The sequence below is a fragment of the Bos indicus x Bos taurus genome, chromosome 9, assembly GCF_003369695.1.
Source record: "Bos indicus x Bos taurus breed Angus x Brahman F1 hybrid chromosome 9, Bos_hybrid_MaternalHap_v2.0, whole genome shotgun sequence".
Taxonomy (NCBI): Eukaryota; Metazoa; Chordata; class Mammalia; order Artiodactyla; family Bovidae; genus Bos; species Bos indicus x Bos taurus.
In genome coordinates this window covers 38,354,862-38,373,054 of record NC_040084.1, presented here as the reverse complement: position 1 = coordinate 38,373,054, position 18,193 = coordinate 38,354,862, and the positions used below count along the sequence as shown (strand labels likewise).

Sequence of the window (18,193 nt, the reverse complement as noted above, 5' to 3'; positions counted from 1 at the left end):
TCTCCAATTATTTTGTCTATTATTGGCAAATGTACAACCATTCATCTTCTGTATTCTCTCCAGGCAGCTATTTTTAGTTAGCTCCTTTATTTAGGTCAAACTTAATCATTATTCTGGAATCATTATTCCAGAATCATTATTCTGAAAGATTAAATGGCAATGAAATATTCTTAAACTTTGCCTATGTCTTAATTCTCTAATCAAAGTTACATGCATTGCTTCTGTACCTTGATTCTATTTTTTCTCCAGGGACTATCAGTCTGTCTTATTGAGGTTTTGTATTTACTTTCATCATCATGAACAGAAGATACAAGTTCACGGTTGAGTAGAGAAAGTGGCTGAAAAAATGCCTTTACTCGGTGGAAGGCTGCTAAGTGGGAGATGTATTTGGTTCCACTTCCCCAGAGTAGTCTTGTTAAATCCCCAAACAGGCAAAGCATCTGGCTGTGACATGAGAGCTCCAGCCTTCCTGACTGCTGGCCTAATCTGCACTCAGAAACGGGCCTGAGATTCTGCCTTATTTCTTACTGTTTCTAAGACCTTGTAAGTCTGCTATCACAATATACCTTTATGCCAAAATTACTCCTCTATTAAAATATTCACAACAAGTTTTAACAGAAGTTGACAGTGACAATTGTAGGAAAATGATCTAATGTAGGTGTTCTTAACCCTTTCTGTATCATGGGCCCCTTTACAACCTGGCAAAGCCTTCATTCAGATCCCTTCTTATATGTTTTTAAATGTACAAGATAAAATATGTAGCACTAAAAAGATGTATAAAAATTGGTAATATAATAATACATGTGCTTCCTTATCAGTGTGTTAACTAATAAGATTTAGGGGTGAAACCAGTAACTACTAAAATTCTTGAATTATTGATGAATTTAGCATTGTGAAATAACAGTGACAACTGAAATATGATACACAAACCTGTAGCCTCTTTTTGTTGACTGTGTAGATTAAAATGGACACAATTTTTTATAACTCTTCTATCAAGAGTCAAGTCTTTTTCCTCACCCTTGAATCTGGGCTGGTTTTGACCAACAGAGGGCTTCCCTCATACCTCAGTTGGTAAAGAATCCATCTGCAAAGCAGGAGAGCCCGGTTTGATTCCTGGGTTGGGAAGATCCCTTGGAGAAGGGATAGGCTACCCACTCCAGTATTCTTGGGCTTCCCTTGTGGCTCAGTTGGTAAAGAATTCGCCTGCAATGTGGGAGATCTGGGTTTGATCCCCAGGTTGGGAAGATCCCCTGGAGAAGGGATAGGCTACCCACTCCAGTATTCTGGCGTGGAGAATTCCATGGACTGTATAGTCCATGGACTTGCAAAGAGTTGGACATGATCAATCAACTTTCACTTTCACTTTGACCAATGGAATGAATATGACATTGCTGAGTTCCAAGGCCAGGCCTTGAGAGACCTTGTACTTTCCATTCTTGCCCTCCTGGAAGGCTTCTGCCATATGAACAAGCTCAGTGAGCTTCCCAGAGAATAAAACCCCACGTGGAGGGAGATGCCCAGCCATCCCAGCTAAGAGCCCAGACATGTGAGTGAACTTCACCACATGGAGCAGAGATGATCTGTCTAGGTTGAGTCCAACCCAAACTGCCAACCTATGAAATCATGAACAAATAAATGCTTATTGTTTTAATGTCTGGGGTAGATTGTGAGACAGTAATTGATAACTGATATAATGACCAAGTCATAGATTCACTAATACTACTGTGGTTTGTTATTTACATTAATCATTAAAGGAAATGTTAAATTTCCAGTGAGGTTTCAAAGTCATTAAAAGTCACTCACGGACATCAGAACATCAATGTTGCTGGGCTTTGTTTTGTTACATCTTTACTGCCTTCTCAATGAGACTTCTCTTATTGAAGTTTTGGGAATTGCTTCCCTTAGCTTTCCTTCCCCTGTTTTTTCACCAGCTGCTACATTTCTATTTTTTTCTCCTCAGGAGTAAAATCTTGTAGATTCCTTGTGGAATCTCAGCAGTTTCTCAAAAGCTGAAGGTTGGGTCTGGATTTAAAATTCCTGGTCTATATATATAGAGTCAAGTTATCCTGAAGAACTCCCTGAGGCCACTTTTAATGCTCAGTGACTCTGAATATCGGGAATTGGTTGCTTTGACCAAACGCTGCCCTGTGACTGGGTGTCCTCTCCTGTACCCACAAAGGAAGCAGACATGTGCTGGCCTCTAGAAGCTGAATATACCTACATTCATGGGCTTCGTCTGCCTCCTCGTCCACAAGTTCCCGTTGGGTGAGGAACGGCTGACGGCGTCGGATCTCCTCAAGCATCTTCTGTGCCAACACCAGCTTCTCGGAGATTTCCTCAGAGCTAAGTTCCTGCTCTTCCCCATAATACAGCATCTTGCTGCTGATCTCTGAAAGGAAGGGCACAGTGAGAGAAGGCAGGAGGGGGAAGTGCTGGGGAGTCTGACAGTGACGTCACTGAAAACACAAACAAGAGGGCAATGGGCAGGGCTGATCCTAAAACGGAGACAGAGACCTGATGCAAAGACAGCGTGGTGGTGGTCATGCTGTGAATACTGGTGTCGGCCCTGGAGTTCATCATATATTCCACGGAGAGGTTAAACCAAAGGAAGTCACTCTTTGCTTTTCATCTGGCAACTTCAGAACAGGAATGGAATTAATACCAAGTTTGCTCTGATTTCAGTTGAGTCTGATTTTAGTACGAGTAAAAAATGTTAATATTTAAGAAACACAAATCTAGGGTCTTTGATCAGTCTTTTATATAATAAAATATATAATTTGGAGAAAATGTTCTGATGTATCACCTGTCACACATAGGAAGCATTGGAGATATTAATTGTAATTTAGCCAAGGATTTTACCTAAGCTCTAAGCCAAAATGAGTGTACACTGATGGCTGTTCAAGTTAGTCTTTCAGATTGTTGTACAGACTAGATATAACACAGAGGTTTCTTACAGCAGGATGTGAGCTTTTGCTCATTAATATATACATTTTTTTTTTTTTTTTGCAACTGCTGTTTGCCTTCTGTGGTATGACTGCCTGGCAAGACTGTTCAATTCTGACTCTGGGTCATTCTCAGCCTACATCCATAAGTAGTATCCATTTCAGAACCAGAGGGACGGCTGAGGCTCAGAGGCAATAGATGGGTTGTCTGAATACTGGCAGAGCTGAGCAGGCCTCTGGTTCCCTCTTCCTACTATATATGATCAGATGAAAGTTATGTAATTGCCACCTTGTCCTATGGTAGCTCCAGGAGGAAGCATTTTATCTTCCTGGCATAAATGAAATTGTCTGTCTGTGGTTTACTATGATCTATGTGGTTGGCCAGACAAGATGGGTAAACAACACTGGTCTCACATAAATCATACCAGGATAAGGGCTTGTATTTCATATGGATAATAGCTTGAAGGTCACCAGTAGTTACTTTAGAGATGGCTGGGAATAAGGAATGACACACTCCTGGTGTGCAGCATCCCTGAATTCTGAAGCAAGGGAGATAAATAGGGGAAGAGGTTTTCAGTGCTGTAAATATTACTGATAAAAGCTTTAGAAACTAAAATATACTTCAACAAAACTCAAGAAGGAATTAAATACTCATTTCTCAAGTAAAGTCTAAAATATTAACCCTTGAAATAAACTAAACATATATATTTTCCTTAGATCTAGCATTGGCAATGCTGAATTTCTTGGCATTTTGATGCAGATATTATATTTACAATCTGGCTTATTTTATTTTAGCCATGTCTGCTCTAGATTAGAAAAAAGAAATACAGAGAATAACATTTATGCTTTTGGTCTTTGAAGGCTGTTCATACATTACTTTCGAAAGGTAGAAACTGATAGAAATTACTGTTTTCTATTTACATTTCTTTTGTATTTTTTCCTTCTTATTCTATGTCCTAGGGTCAAATAAGGGTCAAATAAGAAGGCTTAGATTCCTTCCAAATGAAATACCCTAGAATCACAATTTGAGTTAGACAGCAAAGGTGAACTGTTTTTTTTTTTTTTTTTCCCCTGAATGGCTAAGATCTAAGATGCTAGCTTTTTCTGCTGCCGAGAGGGACATTTATTTCTTAATTAGATGAGATCAGCTAATCTAGGTTTAATCTTACTTTTTGAATAAATCAATTTTAACTATAAAATATTATATGGAAAGAACATTTTATTGGTAGATGCAAAAGCATGAAATAGTAAGGATGGGAGCAGGGGATGTTTGAAATGCATACCATTTGTTTTTATTATGTATTATGGGCACCGAAGGAAATACAGCAGATGATTAATCTTGGCTCAATACATCCCTTGTCCTGGAATATGCTCCCTCTACCTCAGTATAAAGATATGAATCTTCCATTGTGGGTCCCTTTACTGTCATTGTGCCCTTGAGATGTACTTGTAGTTGTCATCCAGCTCTTAATATATAGGATAATAAAAACTATGGAAACACACAAATACTGTATCTTAGCAGACTGTAACCCAAGTAAATTCTCTTTATCTTAGAACCAAAGCAATCGCCTGTTTTCTGTTGGTAAACTGAAGGCTTGCTTTCAGCATGCTATTAAGATAGTCTTCAAAATGCAGCCTGCGTTTATGAGAAGCTGGAATACAAGTAAGTAAACCCTCAAGAAGAAAGGTAAATCTGCCAGTTTTATGCTTTAAGGCAAAGAACTCTTCCACACCCACTCTTGGCGTTTCTTCTGGACTGGGGACCAGAGCATGCACCTGCCTGGTTCTTAGGACAGCATGAGAGAGACAGCGCAGGATAACTTGGATTAGTGGACAGTTTGCTGCCATTCTAAAGGCAGGGCTTTCACTGTGAATAACTGAGAAAAATGTGACTCCTACTCAACTCTTGCATTTTAGAGACAACACAGAATGTAATTTCCTCTACTGGAAAGGTATACTGGCATTTCACTTCTGTGAAATGAGTGGAAAGGGAATGATTTTTTACATACATTCTCTCTTTTTTTTTTTTTTTTCCTTTTGGCTGCACTGCCTGAGTCCTAACCACTGTACTGTCAGGAAATTTCCTCTACTCTCCACGTTTATTATTGAAAATAGACAGCGGAGATGAGTGCTCAGAAGTCCCAGACAAACAAATGTCAAAGAAGATCTTACATGAGTTTGAAAAGGTAACACTCTAACAACAGGTCCTGGCACACAATAAACACTAACAGTAGCCATTACTTTTATTGTTGTTAATAACATGAGTGATTCCCTGACATGGAGCTGAACCAGTAGAGAGTATATTTACCTTGGATTTTATCCCTCATATTGTGGGCTTGCTCTGCAAGCTGAGTTGCATGGTTAATGGTATCCATGCTTTCCTTCTGAGCCAACTGGACCTTTCTTGCAGCCTGGCTTTCCTATAAATAATCCGTATAAACAACAGATTAATTTTACGAGAAGGAAAGGCTGTGTATATGCATGTGGGGGTGGGTGAGCATAATGTATTCTGTAAACATAAATTTCCCCGACATGCGAAAGTTCTGTAACATATAAAATGGACTCATGCATGAAGATGGATGTGATGACTAGCTTTAGAATTACAGATGCTATTTCTATTCCTAAGCCATCAGTCACAGTTCAATCCAAACCACCCATCTTTCGTAAGTAATCTACCCTTTGAATTTTTACTGTATCTCAAGATGCCAGACTAGGGAATTATCCATGTCTGCTGATCAGTTTGACATTGTGCTGACTGAAATGCTTAAGGGTTCAAAGGGAAACATGTTGAGAAAGCAGGCCGATCTCAAAATGTTCCATGCATCCAGTGGCTTCTGGGTGGTCCAGGCACTGCTGCAACTAAATTACCACAGAGATTGAAAGGATTATGCTCACTAGGCTAAAGGCTATTTTCAGTGCTGCCTTCCAAATTCCCATCAACACTGAAGGCACTTGTGTACAAATAATTACTCAAGCAGTTTTGGCTCGGAGTGAATGAAGTTCTTCTCTGAGAAGCTGATTTCATTCTTTCAACTCTGTTTCAGAACTCACATGTAGGATCTGTCAAGATGAACCCCCAACTCAAATGTGGCTCCTGAAGAAAGGATGTGTGGGTGTGCATGTGTACATGCATATTTATCTCTGTGTGTATAAAGACAGAAGAGAAAGTAAAGTGAAAGTGTAGTCACTTGATTGTGTCCAACTCTTTGCGATCCCACGGATTATAGCCCGCCAGGCATTTCTGTCCATGGAATTCTCTAGGCAAGAATACTGGAATGGAAGGCCATTTCCTTCTCCAAGGGATCTTCCTGACCCAGCGATTGAACCTAGGTCTCATGCATTGCAGCCAGATTCTTTACTGTCTGAGCCACAAGGGAAGCATGTCTTAAAAAAATGGTTCAAGGCCAAGACACTGGCCTGGATGCACAGCATGGGGCTGGGTACATACTCTGGCATCAGAAAGATGGATTCATGGGTTATATTTAAGAGGTGGGACACTTCCTCAGTCTGGCATTTGATCAAGCGCCCACTTGCCTTGCCCAGTGTCTTTCTGGTTCAGCTGTATCTGCCTGGATTGCCAGGTGACCTGCTACACAGAGTGCTGGCTAGTAGGCCCCCAGAACAGGAGAGTGGCTGTTTCAAATCTCTCTCCTTTTATCTCTTGTTGCAGTGGGAGGATTAGGCCATGCTTTTACCTGGAATGTTTTTATGCAACCCACTCCAGTAGTCTCGTCTGCAAAATCCCAGGGACAGAGGAGCCCAGCACTACAGGCATTGGGGTCACAAAGAGTTGGACGTGACTGAGTGACTGAACAACCATCACACAGCATAACCCAAGCCACTGGCCCTTTAAGGAGGAGAATGCGGAGATGGTATCCCAGCAAACACATGCCCCAGGAGCTTTTCATTGGCACTGTATCCAAAATCCCTCCAAACAAAGCTCCCTGTGCAGCAATACTGCAGCTCCGTCGCTGAAATGCATGCTCTCTGAATGGACACAGCAATCTGAGTCACATGTTCTTTTCCCACAATTTCAATCTCCCTCTTGCCCTTTTCTAATGCTTTCTGGAAACACAAGCTTTGTGGTCACTTTAAAATTAGATGATGTAGAAAATAAAATGAATCTTATTCTTGATGTCATCCCTCCCTACTTTTAAAAAATAGGGACACAGACCTATAAAACATTAAAAAATGTTTAAAGTTGATTTTTGGTCCAGTTTAAATTCAGTTATATTTACAAAATACAACATGCATATTTTTGACTTTGGCTTCATCCTTCAAGGGAAAAGGTTTATTGTTATTACTGTGTTCATTTATTTCTTGATATGGAAACTGAATTCACCGAAGTAATGAGACAGCTAGAAGATAACTCAAAGACAAGCTCTTTTGACCAACACCAGAGGGCGCTTAGATACATATATTTAAAAAAAGACAGCAGCAAAAAGAACATCTGCTACTTTAAACTGCAAAATTACTGATATAATATACAGTGATGCCTTATTTGAAAGTTCTACGGCTTTCTTTAACTTTGATTATGGAAGGAAAATAATGATATGGGCACATGGTAAAACAGGTGCATCCTGCCCTAAGGAAAACTATAAAAAAATAGCTCACAACTGTAAGCTGGTTGATGTTTAGCATTACAAATGGATTAATCACTTACTCACCTCAGCAGTGAATTCTGACACACATTTGACATAAAGGTGGCAAGAATTTCATGTACTATACAGGGCATAAAGTATAGTGTACCTAGAATACTATTCTATTGAGTGAGGATGCTAATCATTATCTAGCATGGTCTGGACTCTTTTGAGAGTGAAAGGGGATCTTCTAATAATAACTCTAAGATAAGCATAAACAGAGGCAGTGCCGGACAAAACGGCAGTAGGAATACTGGTGTGCCATTTCACTATCTGTATGGTGATGTCTACTTGTGTGGGTTTAACTATCTCCTAAACATTGAAATACTTTTCCAGCCTTGATCTCTTCTCTTGAGCTACAGACTCAAATCTCTGGCATCCACAGGTACTTCACCTGACGAGGTCCAGAGAATCCATTCTGAATTATCAGTCTTGGCCATTTATCTTTCCAAGTCTAATAGCTTACATCTTTGCAACTCTTCATATTCAACTGGTCACTGAATCACTTTTATTTCACTCGCCCTTCTGTCCTCTCTTCTTGTTGCCCACCACTAGTTTCAGTTTATCCCAGTTCACTGCAATTTCCTTTCCAATGAACACAAGGTAGCAACGGACTGCTCTTGTTTGGATTACTGTGACAGTCTACTAACTGGTGTCCCTGTCTTCAGTCTTAAACTCACCAATTTATCATCCCCACTGCAGAGCAATGTTTCTGAAACTTCGCACCTAATCAGCTCATTGTTGTAGGTAAATGCTCCAATATCTTCCAAAGTCCATAGGATGAGTATGGTGGGCAAGGTTCTTCACGATTTGGCCTCTGAGAACCTCTTCAGCATTGTCTGCTGTTCCTTGCTTTTTAAATTAATCTTCTGCAATGCCAAGGCTGAAGTTCTACAGTCTTCTGCTGCTGCTGCTAAGTCACTTAAGTCATGTCTGACTCTGTGCAACCCCATAGATGGAAGCCCATCAGGCTCCTCCATCCTTGGGATTCTCCAGGCAAGAGCACTGGAGTGGGTACAGTCTTCTGGTCAACTGTAATTGAAATATATTTTGACTTTTTGTCTTGTCTTTTTATCAGGATTGGAGATGAGGCTTTTGATGTATGGAAGTGACCTACTTTCCTTCCAATCCTAAAGGTCTTCATACATGCTGCTGTAGCTGAAGGAGTATGGATGAGATGGAGGAGATGGTGAAGTGTAGGGAACAGTGTGGCATCCTCCTGACCCAGCTCTTGGGAGACTGGGCTCTAGATCCAGATGGCAAAGGGCAGCACTGAGACTGGGAGAGGGTCACTATCTTCACTTCTGCTTGTAGTCTAGTCCACTCTGGTTCTGAGCATGGTGCCTTTGGGAACACAGGAGAGTGGAATCTTGACAGAGGCTTTGGTATTTCATTACAGACATGATCAGCAGTGGCAAAATCGAGACTTTTTTGAGCAGCAGCTCTTTGGGAACACAAATGCATGGGCATCCTTTAGGGGCTTCCCAGAAGTTGCTGTTGTTGTCACTCAGTCATGTCTGACTCTTTGCAACCCCATGGATTGCACCATGCCAGGCTTCCCTGTCCTTCACCATCTCCTAAAGCTTGCTCAAACTCATGTCCATCAAGTCGATGATGCCATCCAACTATCTCATCCTCTGTTGTCTGTTTCTTCTCCCACCTTGAATCTTTCCCAGCATCAGGGTCTTTTCTAATGACTCAGTTTTTCGTATCTGGTGGCCAAAGGACTGGCACTTCAGCTTCAGCATCAGTCCTTCCAATGAATATTCAGGACTGATTTCCTTTAGGATTGCCTGGTTTGCTCTCCTTGCAGTCCAAGGGGCTCTCAAGAGTCTTCTCCAACACTATAGTTCAAAAGCATCAATTCTTCAGTGCTCAGCCTTCTTTATGGTCCAAATCTCACATCCATATATGACTACTGGAAAAATCATAGCTTTGACTATATGGTCCTCTGTTGGCAAAGTAATGTCTCTGTTTTTTAATATGCTGTCTAGGTTTGTCATAGCTTTTCTTCCAAGGAGCAAGAGTCTTTTAATTTCATGGCTGTAGTCACCATCTGCAGTGATTTTGGAGCCCAAGAAAATAAAGCCTCTCACTGTTTCCACATCTATTTGCCATGAAGTGATGGGACTGTATGCCATGATCTTCATTTTTTTAATGTTGAGTTTTAAGTCAGCTTTTTCACTCTCCTCTTTCACCTTCATCAAAAGACTCTTTAGTTTCTCTTTGCTTTCTGCCATAAGGGTGGTGTCATCTGCATATCGGAGGTTATTGATATTTCTCCTGGCAATCTTGATTCCATCTTGTGCTTCATCCAGCCTGGCATTTTGCATGATGTACTCTGCATATAAGTTAAATAAGCAGGGTGACAATATACAGCCTTGATGTATTCCTTTCCCAATTTGGAACCAATCTATTGTTCCACGTCCAGTTTTAACTGTTGCTTCTTGACCTGCATATAGGTTTCTCAGGAGGCAGGTAAATTTCCCTAAGTACGGGGTGGGAAGAGGCAGTAGGATTTATCAAAAGAGGGCTAGAGGACTTAGATATGGAAGTTGGGGCAAAAACCCAGCAACTTTAAGTTAATGTAAACTGTGAGATTTGGGTTACATTAGATTCATGTAACAGATACTTTGCATACAGAGGATACAGTTGTCCCTTTAACAATGCAGGGGTTTGGGGCACTGATACAATTGAAAATCCACGTGTAACTTCACAGTTGGCCCTCCATATCTGAGGTTCTATACCCTTGGGCTCAACCAACTGTGGATCATGTAATACCATTGCACCATAGTATCAAAAAACACCTATGTGTAAGTGGACCCTCGAAGTTCAAACCCATGTTGTTCAAGGATCAACCACATTTTCAATTTTAAGAGGCAACATTACTGTGATTTTTATCACACTGTGGGAATCTACAGTGACATTCTTCATTCTAGTTAAAGCTAAATATTGTGAACTTTTCTTGATAGAAGGCTTTCTAAGACAAAGCTTTTATTACATCCTTCTAGGAATCAATTATGAACTTTTCTAGACCAACGGCTTGAAGGATGCTTGAGAAGTCATTAAGACTAGCTCTGGGTGTTTGTTTCAAAATGTTTCAGCAGGTTCTTGTACCATCAGGACTGTTGATGTCACAACAAGAAGGATGTTATTTTCAGTAAGAATCAATGGAAACAACTGGGTGAATGTTCTAGTAGCTTCATCATCAACTTCCTGCTTTGGTGGTCTGTTCTTGTTGCTCAGGAGCCTTTTCTACTGTGATATTCCTTTGAAGCTTACATTATTTCCTCCCCATGAAAACCTGAATTTAATTAATATTGGAAATAGGAAAACTGTATAAGAAAACAATCAGTAACTCTGTGTCTAAGCTATGGGAGGAACTAATCTTGGTGAAAACATTTCCTCAAGAATTTGAGACACTTCCAGCAAGTTCCAGCCATGACATAGAAATGAAATGACAATGAGTTTTCACAAAGATTTCTTTCATGGTATTTTCCTTTGAACTTTAAGAGATCTCGCTGCTCCTCAAATGTTGATGGTTGCATGGAGAAAGGGGGACTCAATTTTTATATGCATTTAAAAGCAGTTGAATCTTCCAAGGATTCAATTAAAGTAATTCATATTTTTAGAAGCATAATCTCTTAGTTTAAGAGGTCCAAGGTCAAAAGAGATTATCAGAGTCATTTTAACCACTATTTTTGCAGAAAATGAGAATTGTTTCTGAAAAGAACAACAGTTTATGTCAAATATTAGTATCTGAAAGCAGAAATTCCAGGGTACTCTGGGCAGAACTGGTGGAACATAATCAGGGGAAAAAATGTGTTAAAGATTTTAGTATATTAAACATGGTGCCTTGGAGCTTAGTTGCATTTTCTATTTTTTTATTAGATGGAAATTTTTCCATTAGACCCTTGGGGAATGACTTTGCTCATGTTTTAATGTTTTTGTTAATCTGTGAGAGCTTTTAGAAGCCACATTTCCCTCAACATTTTTCTTAGTCTCACTGACTTTTTTTCATTTATTTAGTTGTTTTACTGAGTATTTGCAATTTTACCTTGTCAAATCTATTCTTCTTTTTACTATAATTCTTCATACTGTATTTAATTGCATTTTTATTTCCTTTCAAGATTTAATAATTATCTAGTTCTGTTTTCTTGAAAATTTTAGATTTAAACTAAAGTCTTTAATCTGTTCGAAGTTCATTTTATTAATAGTATATGGTAAAAAATGAGGGTCCAAAGTGTTCTTTTTCCCCTGCCAAACTGCAAAATTGCTTTCTCAACACAATTTCTCCTCTTTCATTATTTAATGCATCCTGTAGCAAGCATTTAAAGTTTATATGCTATATAATAAAGTTTACTTCTAGATGCTCTATTGCTCTTAGCCATAAAATGTTAAGGCAAACATTTGAACGAATATCCAAGTGAAATACATATCAACGATATTTACCAGCAGCAAACACAACGAAAGTTCCCCATAAACATGGTTTTTCAAGGAAACCAATCAAAATGGGAAGATACAGTAGAGACCAAACATATTAACTTTATCCTCAGGTTTTGCCTTGATGTATCTTAAGGCACCTGGGTCCCTGCATTTTTCTGGGCTGTGTTAAGCCTCAATCATTTGTGACTAGCCAGTCTTACACTAGCTAAATCCCTCACTGAAGTTAGTCTCAGAAACCAAATACATACCCTTTCAGCTAATTCCTCCATGTCAGACTGAAGGCTTTTCATTGTGTTTTCAGCATTGTTGATTTGTATCTTTCTTAGGACATACTGGTTTTCTCTTTCTGACAATTTTGTCTGTGGATTAAAAAAAAAAAACAAATGCGTATTTTTCCATAGTCAGTAGATGTGCACACCAGGTTTATAAAAATACACAGAAAACCCTTTCAGTGTAAGAGGACTACAGTACAGAGTTAGCCTTTATTCTCAAAATAGCGGGGTCCACAGGCTACTACAAGCTGGTATGAAATCTGAGGTCTGCAGGAGGGGACTGAGAGCTCTGGGGACAGAAATTCTGTGAGCTCCCCTCAGTAGGCTGGAGAATCTGGTGTGGGCTGTGCTGGTTCTGGGGAAAGGGTACCTTTTGCAAATTTGCAAAAAGGCTCAATATAGACGGGCGGTGGCTTTGCGTGTCTGAGCTTTAAAATTTCAATTCTGGCAGGTCTTCGAGGAAATGATAACCCACCTTGATCAATGAAAATGGAGTTCTAGAAATTCAGTTTCCTCTTTCTAGTGTAAGGAGAACAATTATTTTTATTTCAGACAGTTTGCCCTTTTCATTTCCATTTTTGAGGAGTTTGCACCAGGTGTAGCTTTCCTTCAATTACTTTGGAGTAAGTCCTTCAATCTGGGCACTGACTTCCTATCAGCTACAATATTATTATATCTGATATAATAACTATTTCTACCTTGAAGCTGTCCTTTTGGGGAAAGAGGATTCAAGCAGTATCAAGAGGACTGAGTCTGGGTGACTCCTCTGAGAATACTGCCTTCATGTGTCCAAATAGATGAGTTTGGACAAAAAACAATTCCTAAACTGGGAACAGAGTGCTTACTAAGACTTCATCCAGCTTTAAAACTTTGTGATTTTTGTTTTGTTCTACACTTTGCCGATTTGGGCAATTGCTGTGGATATTATTTGTACCTCCTAAAAGCAGAGAATTGAGCACTTTCTATGTTAGATACTATTCTGACTGCTCTCTATATAACAACTCACTGTATTCTCTCAACAACCCATGAGATAGGTGTAATAATTATCCTCAATTTCAGATGAGGGGAATGAAAACTAAAGAGGTTAAATAATTTACTCAAGGTCACAAAGCTAGTAAGTGTCAGAGCTGGGAGTTGAATCTAGGCATTCTGGTGTCAAAATTTATGCTCTTAACCACTACGCTAATTTGACTAACAAAATAAAAAAGTATGCTGGAATTAGTTCTATTAACCTTTCAGCTGATTATCATTGTTTTAAAAAGTATCTGTTGGTTGTGATAGAAGCCTATTATTTAGAGAGGGAAAAAACAACTCTTAAAAGCACTGTTACAGTTTTTGACTACTGTCTGCCTTTAACTTGCTTATCAGATTTAACCACTAGACCAAGGAAGAGAAACAGTGCACGTGAGCATGCTTGTGTATTTGAGTGTGTGTGTGAGTATGGAAAAATGAGCAAAAATGTTTGTCAGTGAGATGGAATGGTAAGGGCAGAAGAAAGAGGGAGGAAAGAAAGGAAAAATGGAGAACAAGAGTGTATGAGTTTTCAGAGAAACCCATGAAAACATAGCAAACTGAAGTTAAGGTAATAGTATGTTTGCTATGTTGACTTAAGTAACCAATGTACAGCTTAAGAAAATAAGTGTTTCTCCTCTATCAATAGCTTTGTACGTAGATACTAGTTTTTCAGTCATTTCATTTTCCGCTAACCTTTTTCATAGATGACAGCTCCTGGTTTAGGATGGAGCGCATGACTCTAATCAACTTTTCATAATTTCCGAGGTCTAGCAATCTGTAATATAACTACTGGACTCAGATAACAAAAGGGTAGGAGGTACTAGGAGTGACCCTGTGAAACCAGAGTGAAAATACACAGAAAGTAAACCATTCCTTCATACTTTGAGGAGGTAGATGGTGGAGTTGATTTCGTTCACGTGCCTATGAGCTGCGGCACCAGATGACACACTCAGCAGGCCGGATTTGCTTTCTTCAATTGAGAGCGCTGCTAACCGAAGGTCATCAGTCAGATCCCAGATGCATTTATCGCAGCCTGGTGGTACAATGGCATGTCATTTCCTCAAAATCAAAGGTCAGCTGGGAAGCATTCTGCTCTAAGTTGGTCATTATATGCCCTTGCTTGGTTAATACTGTTCGTATTTTTGTTTCCTGAGGAGATATTCTGGACCACGGAACTAGTCCTTATACTCAGAGAGCCTCAGATGACCAAAGTGTACGTTGGGCACTATCCCTGCTTAAAACACAAAAAACAAACATGCAACTGAAAAGCAGGTTACCATGAACGCTAATGGCTGAGCTGAGGAGGAAAGGAAGCGCAAAGGGCAAGGCATCTGAGAGACGGCGGGTGGCTGAAAAGAACCTTCTCCCCACTTTTCTCTGGTCAGGGGAAAGCCGTCTGGGAGGACGCCCTCCACGTCAGGCTGTGGGTTTCCGCTTGGTGCCGGCCAGTGAAGATGGAACTCGCCTGCCATTCCTCATTTCCCAGCAGCTTTCCTTACTGACTGTTCAGGTTCCAGTGCTTTCTCCTCACTGCACGGATGGCCCGGTGCCTCTCCATGGCCTGACCTCCTGTCTGAATAGATCGGCAGGACCTCACTGTTTGCTAATATTACTCTCTGACAGCTGACGACCCTGCACGTGTGGTGAGGAGGGTGGCGGTTTCTCACTGCTTCCTGCATTTCATGTTCGAGTTCCTCTGACCACTGTCATCACCCCCACAAACCAATGCCCTCCTAGGACACACTCACTAAGGACACCCTTTGAAATTTTTCTGTTTCCAACCTCTTTCCACCAGATATACTCTCGTCTAGAGAACTGATACATGGAGACTAAAGGGTTAATGGTTGTTAATATGTTAATTTGTTACTTGAAGTTTAATGAGGTCTTCCTCATATGCTCTGTCTAAGTAATGACTCCCCAGCCAGAACATCAGGCTGGTGGAGGAGACACAGAGAGGCCAAGCAGGCACCTTGATGTCCTTAAAGTGACTGTGCATAGAGGATCACCTATGCTGTCAGTATGCAAACTTTGCCCAGCCTGTGCCTTCCATCCTGTGTCACCTTCTAATATGGGGTTCATCGTGATATTAATCTCTTGTGCCCAGAGGGACTGAGAGGCCAAGATGATTTTGTTTGGGGGAAGAGATATCTAATATTAAAGTAGTCTTTAAAACACTCTACTTAAAGCCAAATATTAGTTACTTTCTTGATAGAAGGCTTTCTAAGGCAAAACTTTCCTTAAATCCTTCTAAAAATCAATCATGGACTTTTCTAGGCTACTGGCTTAAAGGATGCTTGAGAAGTCATTAAGACTGGCTCTGGGCATTTGTTTTGAAATGTTTCAGCAGGTTCTTGGACCATTAGGACTACTCATGATTTGAAGTGGGCTTCCCTGATAGCTCAGTTGGTAAAGAATCCGCCTGCAATGCAGGAGACCCTGGTTCGATTCCTGGGTTGCGAAGATCCACTGGAGAAGGGATAGGCTACCCTCTCCAGTATTCTTGGCTTCCCTTGTGGCTCAGGTGGTAAAGAATCCACCTGCAATGTGGGAGACCTGGGTTCAATCCCTGGGCTGGGAAGATCCCCTGGAGAAGGGAAAGACTACCCACTCCAGTATTCTGGTCTGGAGAATTCCATGGACAGTATAATCCACGGGATCCCAAAGAGTTGGACACGACTGAGCAACATTCACTTTCACTTTCATGATTTGAATGACAGGAAAGACAGGAAAGAGAGAAGGCAGCTCCTTTTCATAAGGACTGAATATTATATTACTGGTGCCACTTCAGATTTGGAGTGATCTGGGGAAAAGTTAAATCTCTTGGTATATGAGTTTACCAAATGTTGTAAAGCATTGTCTATGGATTACATTATCTGAGGATCTGAAGATATAATATAGAAAAAGGACCTAAAATGAACTCAGTCATTGGGAACTGTATTTCCAACTTTACCTACTAAGTAAGATGTTGAACTTAAAGACTTGAAAAAAATAATTTTTCTAAAATAGAGCTGTTTAAATGCAACCTGCTATTTGCCAATTGGAATCAAGTGGACTGAATGTCTTTTGCTTAGGGTCCATTTGGTTGAGGCACAGACAGGGTTAAAGCCAACGGTGGGACTCAGTTTCTAGAGAGGGTGGGATTGCATAGATCTTCTTAATCCTACACCTGCAGCATATTAGAGAAAGTGGGGTTAGTCAATCATGTACGGTTATTTTTACTTATGGTTGGGCAGTCCGTGCCTGTAGGGGACTCAAAACCTTCTTCCAAGCACTCTCCGGTTATGCTGTCACATGGGCCTCCCCCACAATTGCACGCTGTGGGAAACAAAAACAAGAGATTAGGGATTCATTTTCTTAATGCCTAAAGTATCACAATGTTTTGTGGTTTGCAGAAATACTTGCTATCAGTATATAATTCTTCAGTGGGGATTAATTTATATTCTTTCTTAAGATCATGAGGAATACATGATTTAGGGATTACTCCTCTTACCCAATTAAGCCCCAGCTTGGTGAGACTTTCAAAGATGACCCTGGGCCAAAAGTAGATAAATCTCAATGTTTTAGGGTTCCTTTCCCAACTTTTCGAGATTCTGACATGACTCTGCAACTGCTTCAGTCCAAAGAGATCCAGGTCAGTTTCACAAGGTACAAAATGATCACAGAGTCCATTATTCAGCTGGAATCCAAGTCATCCTTTTATCGCAGTCAGATTCTCTAGTTTAATTCAAGTCTAGGTTTGATTACTGCCAGGTGTGAGGGAGGAGCCGCCCACTAGGAGCGAGTGAGGGGACCCAAGAGCGATTCTTGGCTCCTACAGGGCTTGACCCTTGGCAAGACTGACTCCAAACCTCCCAATGATAGCTACCAGTGGGACAGCTGGGAACAATATTGTGAAAAGAATTAGGACCATATTTACATGAATTTAGAAGACTTGAGAGCCCATTATTAATCTATTGATGATTTTCAAGAATGCTTTTTGGGGTGGAGATTAATTTTTAATATTTATAAAGGATTTCTTCAGTTATGTAGGCTAGCAGTAAGCTGGAATAGAATTGTGAATTTCCTCCCACCTCTTAACTGTCTTTACAGAATAATCATAAAATATTGGCTTCAAGGATAACATACATTTATTACATTTTGGCTGTTAAAATGTTCCACAAAATTCAGATTTATGAAACAATTCAGCAAGGTCATGCATTATTGCTTCCAACATTAGCTTCTTTTCTAAGAGTGATCTGCATCCATGCCATTTAAACATGAGTTTAGTCAATATTTTGAGAATCAGGATGCCAATGTTTAAGTCTTTGGCTTTGCCAACCCTCTTTCTGATGCCCACTTCTTTCTAGTCTGACTGGACAGTGTTCCTCTCCTCCCTCTGTTATTCTCGGGGCTATGTTTCTGTGCACACAGCTTTCCTGGAGGCATGGTTACTTTTCTGTGACTTCTGCAGATCATATTTGTTTTCTTCTCAATTTCAAACTCTTCACTTCTTAAAAATCTCTTTAAGTGGAAACCTGTTTCAGTGAGAGTATCTCTAACTGAAGCAAGCCACAAGAGCACAATACCTCTTCCTCAGTCTTCTTCATCTCAAAGGCGGAAGGAAGGAATACTCAGTCTCAGCCTTCCTTTAATCCTGCAGGAAGGCAATTTAACTTTACTTCTGAAGAGCTTCACTCTCTGAGGTAAATGGATTGGAGAAATCCCAAATAAAATTGGTACTTTTCAGTCTAACTGAAGTCTATCCAGGAAGATACTATCCCTGAAATATTTTCTCTGATAATTTGAAGAAATAGGGGGATGAAACTACTCCTGGATTTGCTAACCTATTTCACTGAAATGCTAACTTTTACCAAATATAACTAAAAAGAAAGACATAGTT

The 18,193-nt window shown here is 40.1% G+C and overlaps 1 protein-coding gene across 3 annotated transcripts in view; it reads right to left on the bottom strand.

The window, feature by feature from the left end:
• The window catches only part of LAMA4 (laminin subunit alpha 4), a 148,097-nt gene that overhangs the window by 61,756 nt on the left and 68,148 nt on the right, over positions 1–18,193 (bottom strand). For 2 of the 3 annotated variants that reach the window (XM_027551173.1, XM_027551172.1), the window contains exons 7-11: positions 16,534–16,629; positions 14,196–14,347; positions 12,277–12,387; positions 5,251–5,362; positions 2,222–2,389 (exon numbers count right to left, since the gene is read on the bottom strand). In XM_027551173.1, coding sequence (XP_027406974.1) covers positions 2,222–2,389; positions 5,251–5,362; positions 12,277–12,387; positions 14,196–14,347; positions 16,534–16,629 — 639 coding nt within the window. The remainder of the gene's footprint in view (positions 1–2,221; positions 2,390–5,250; positions 5,363–12,276; positions 12,388–14,195; positions 14,348–16,533; positions 16,630–18,193) is intronic. The other variant, XM_027551174.1, reaches the window with a different exon arrangement.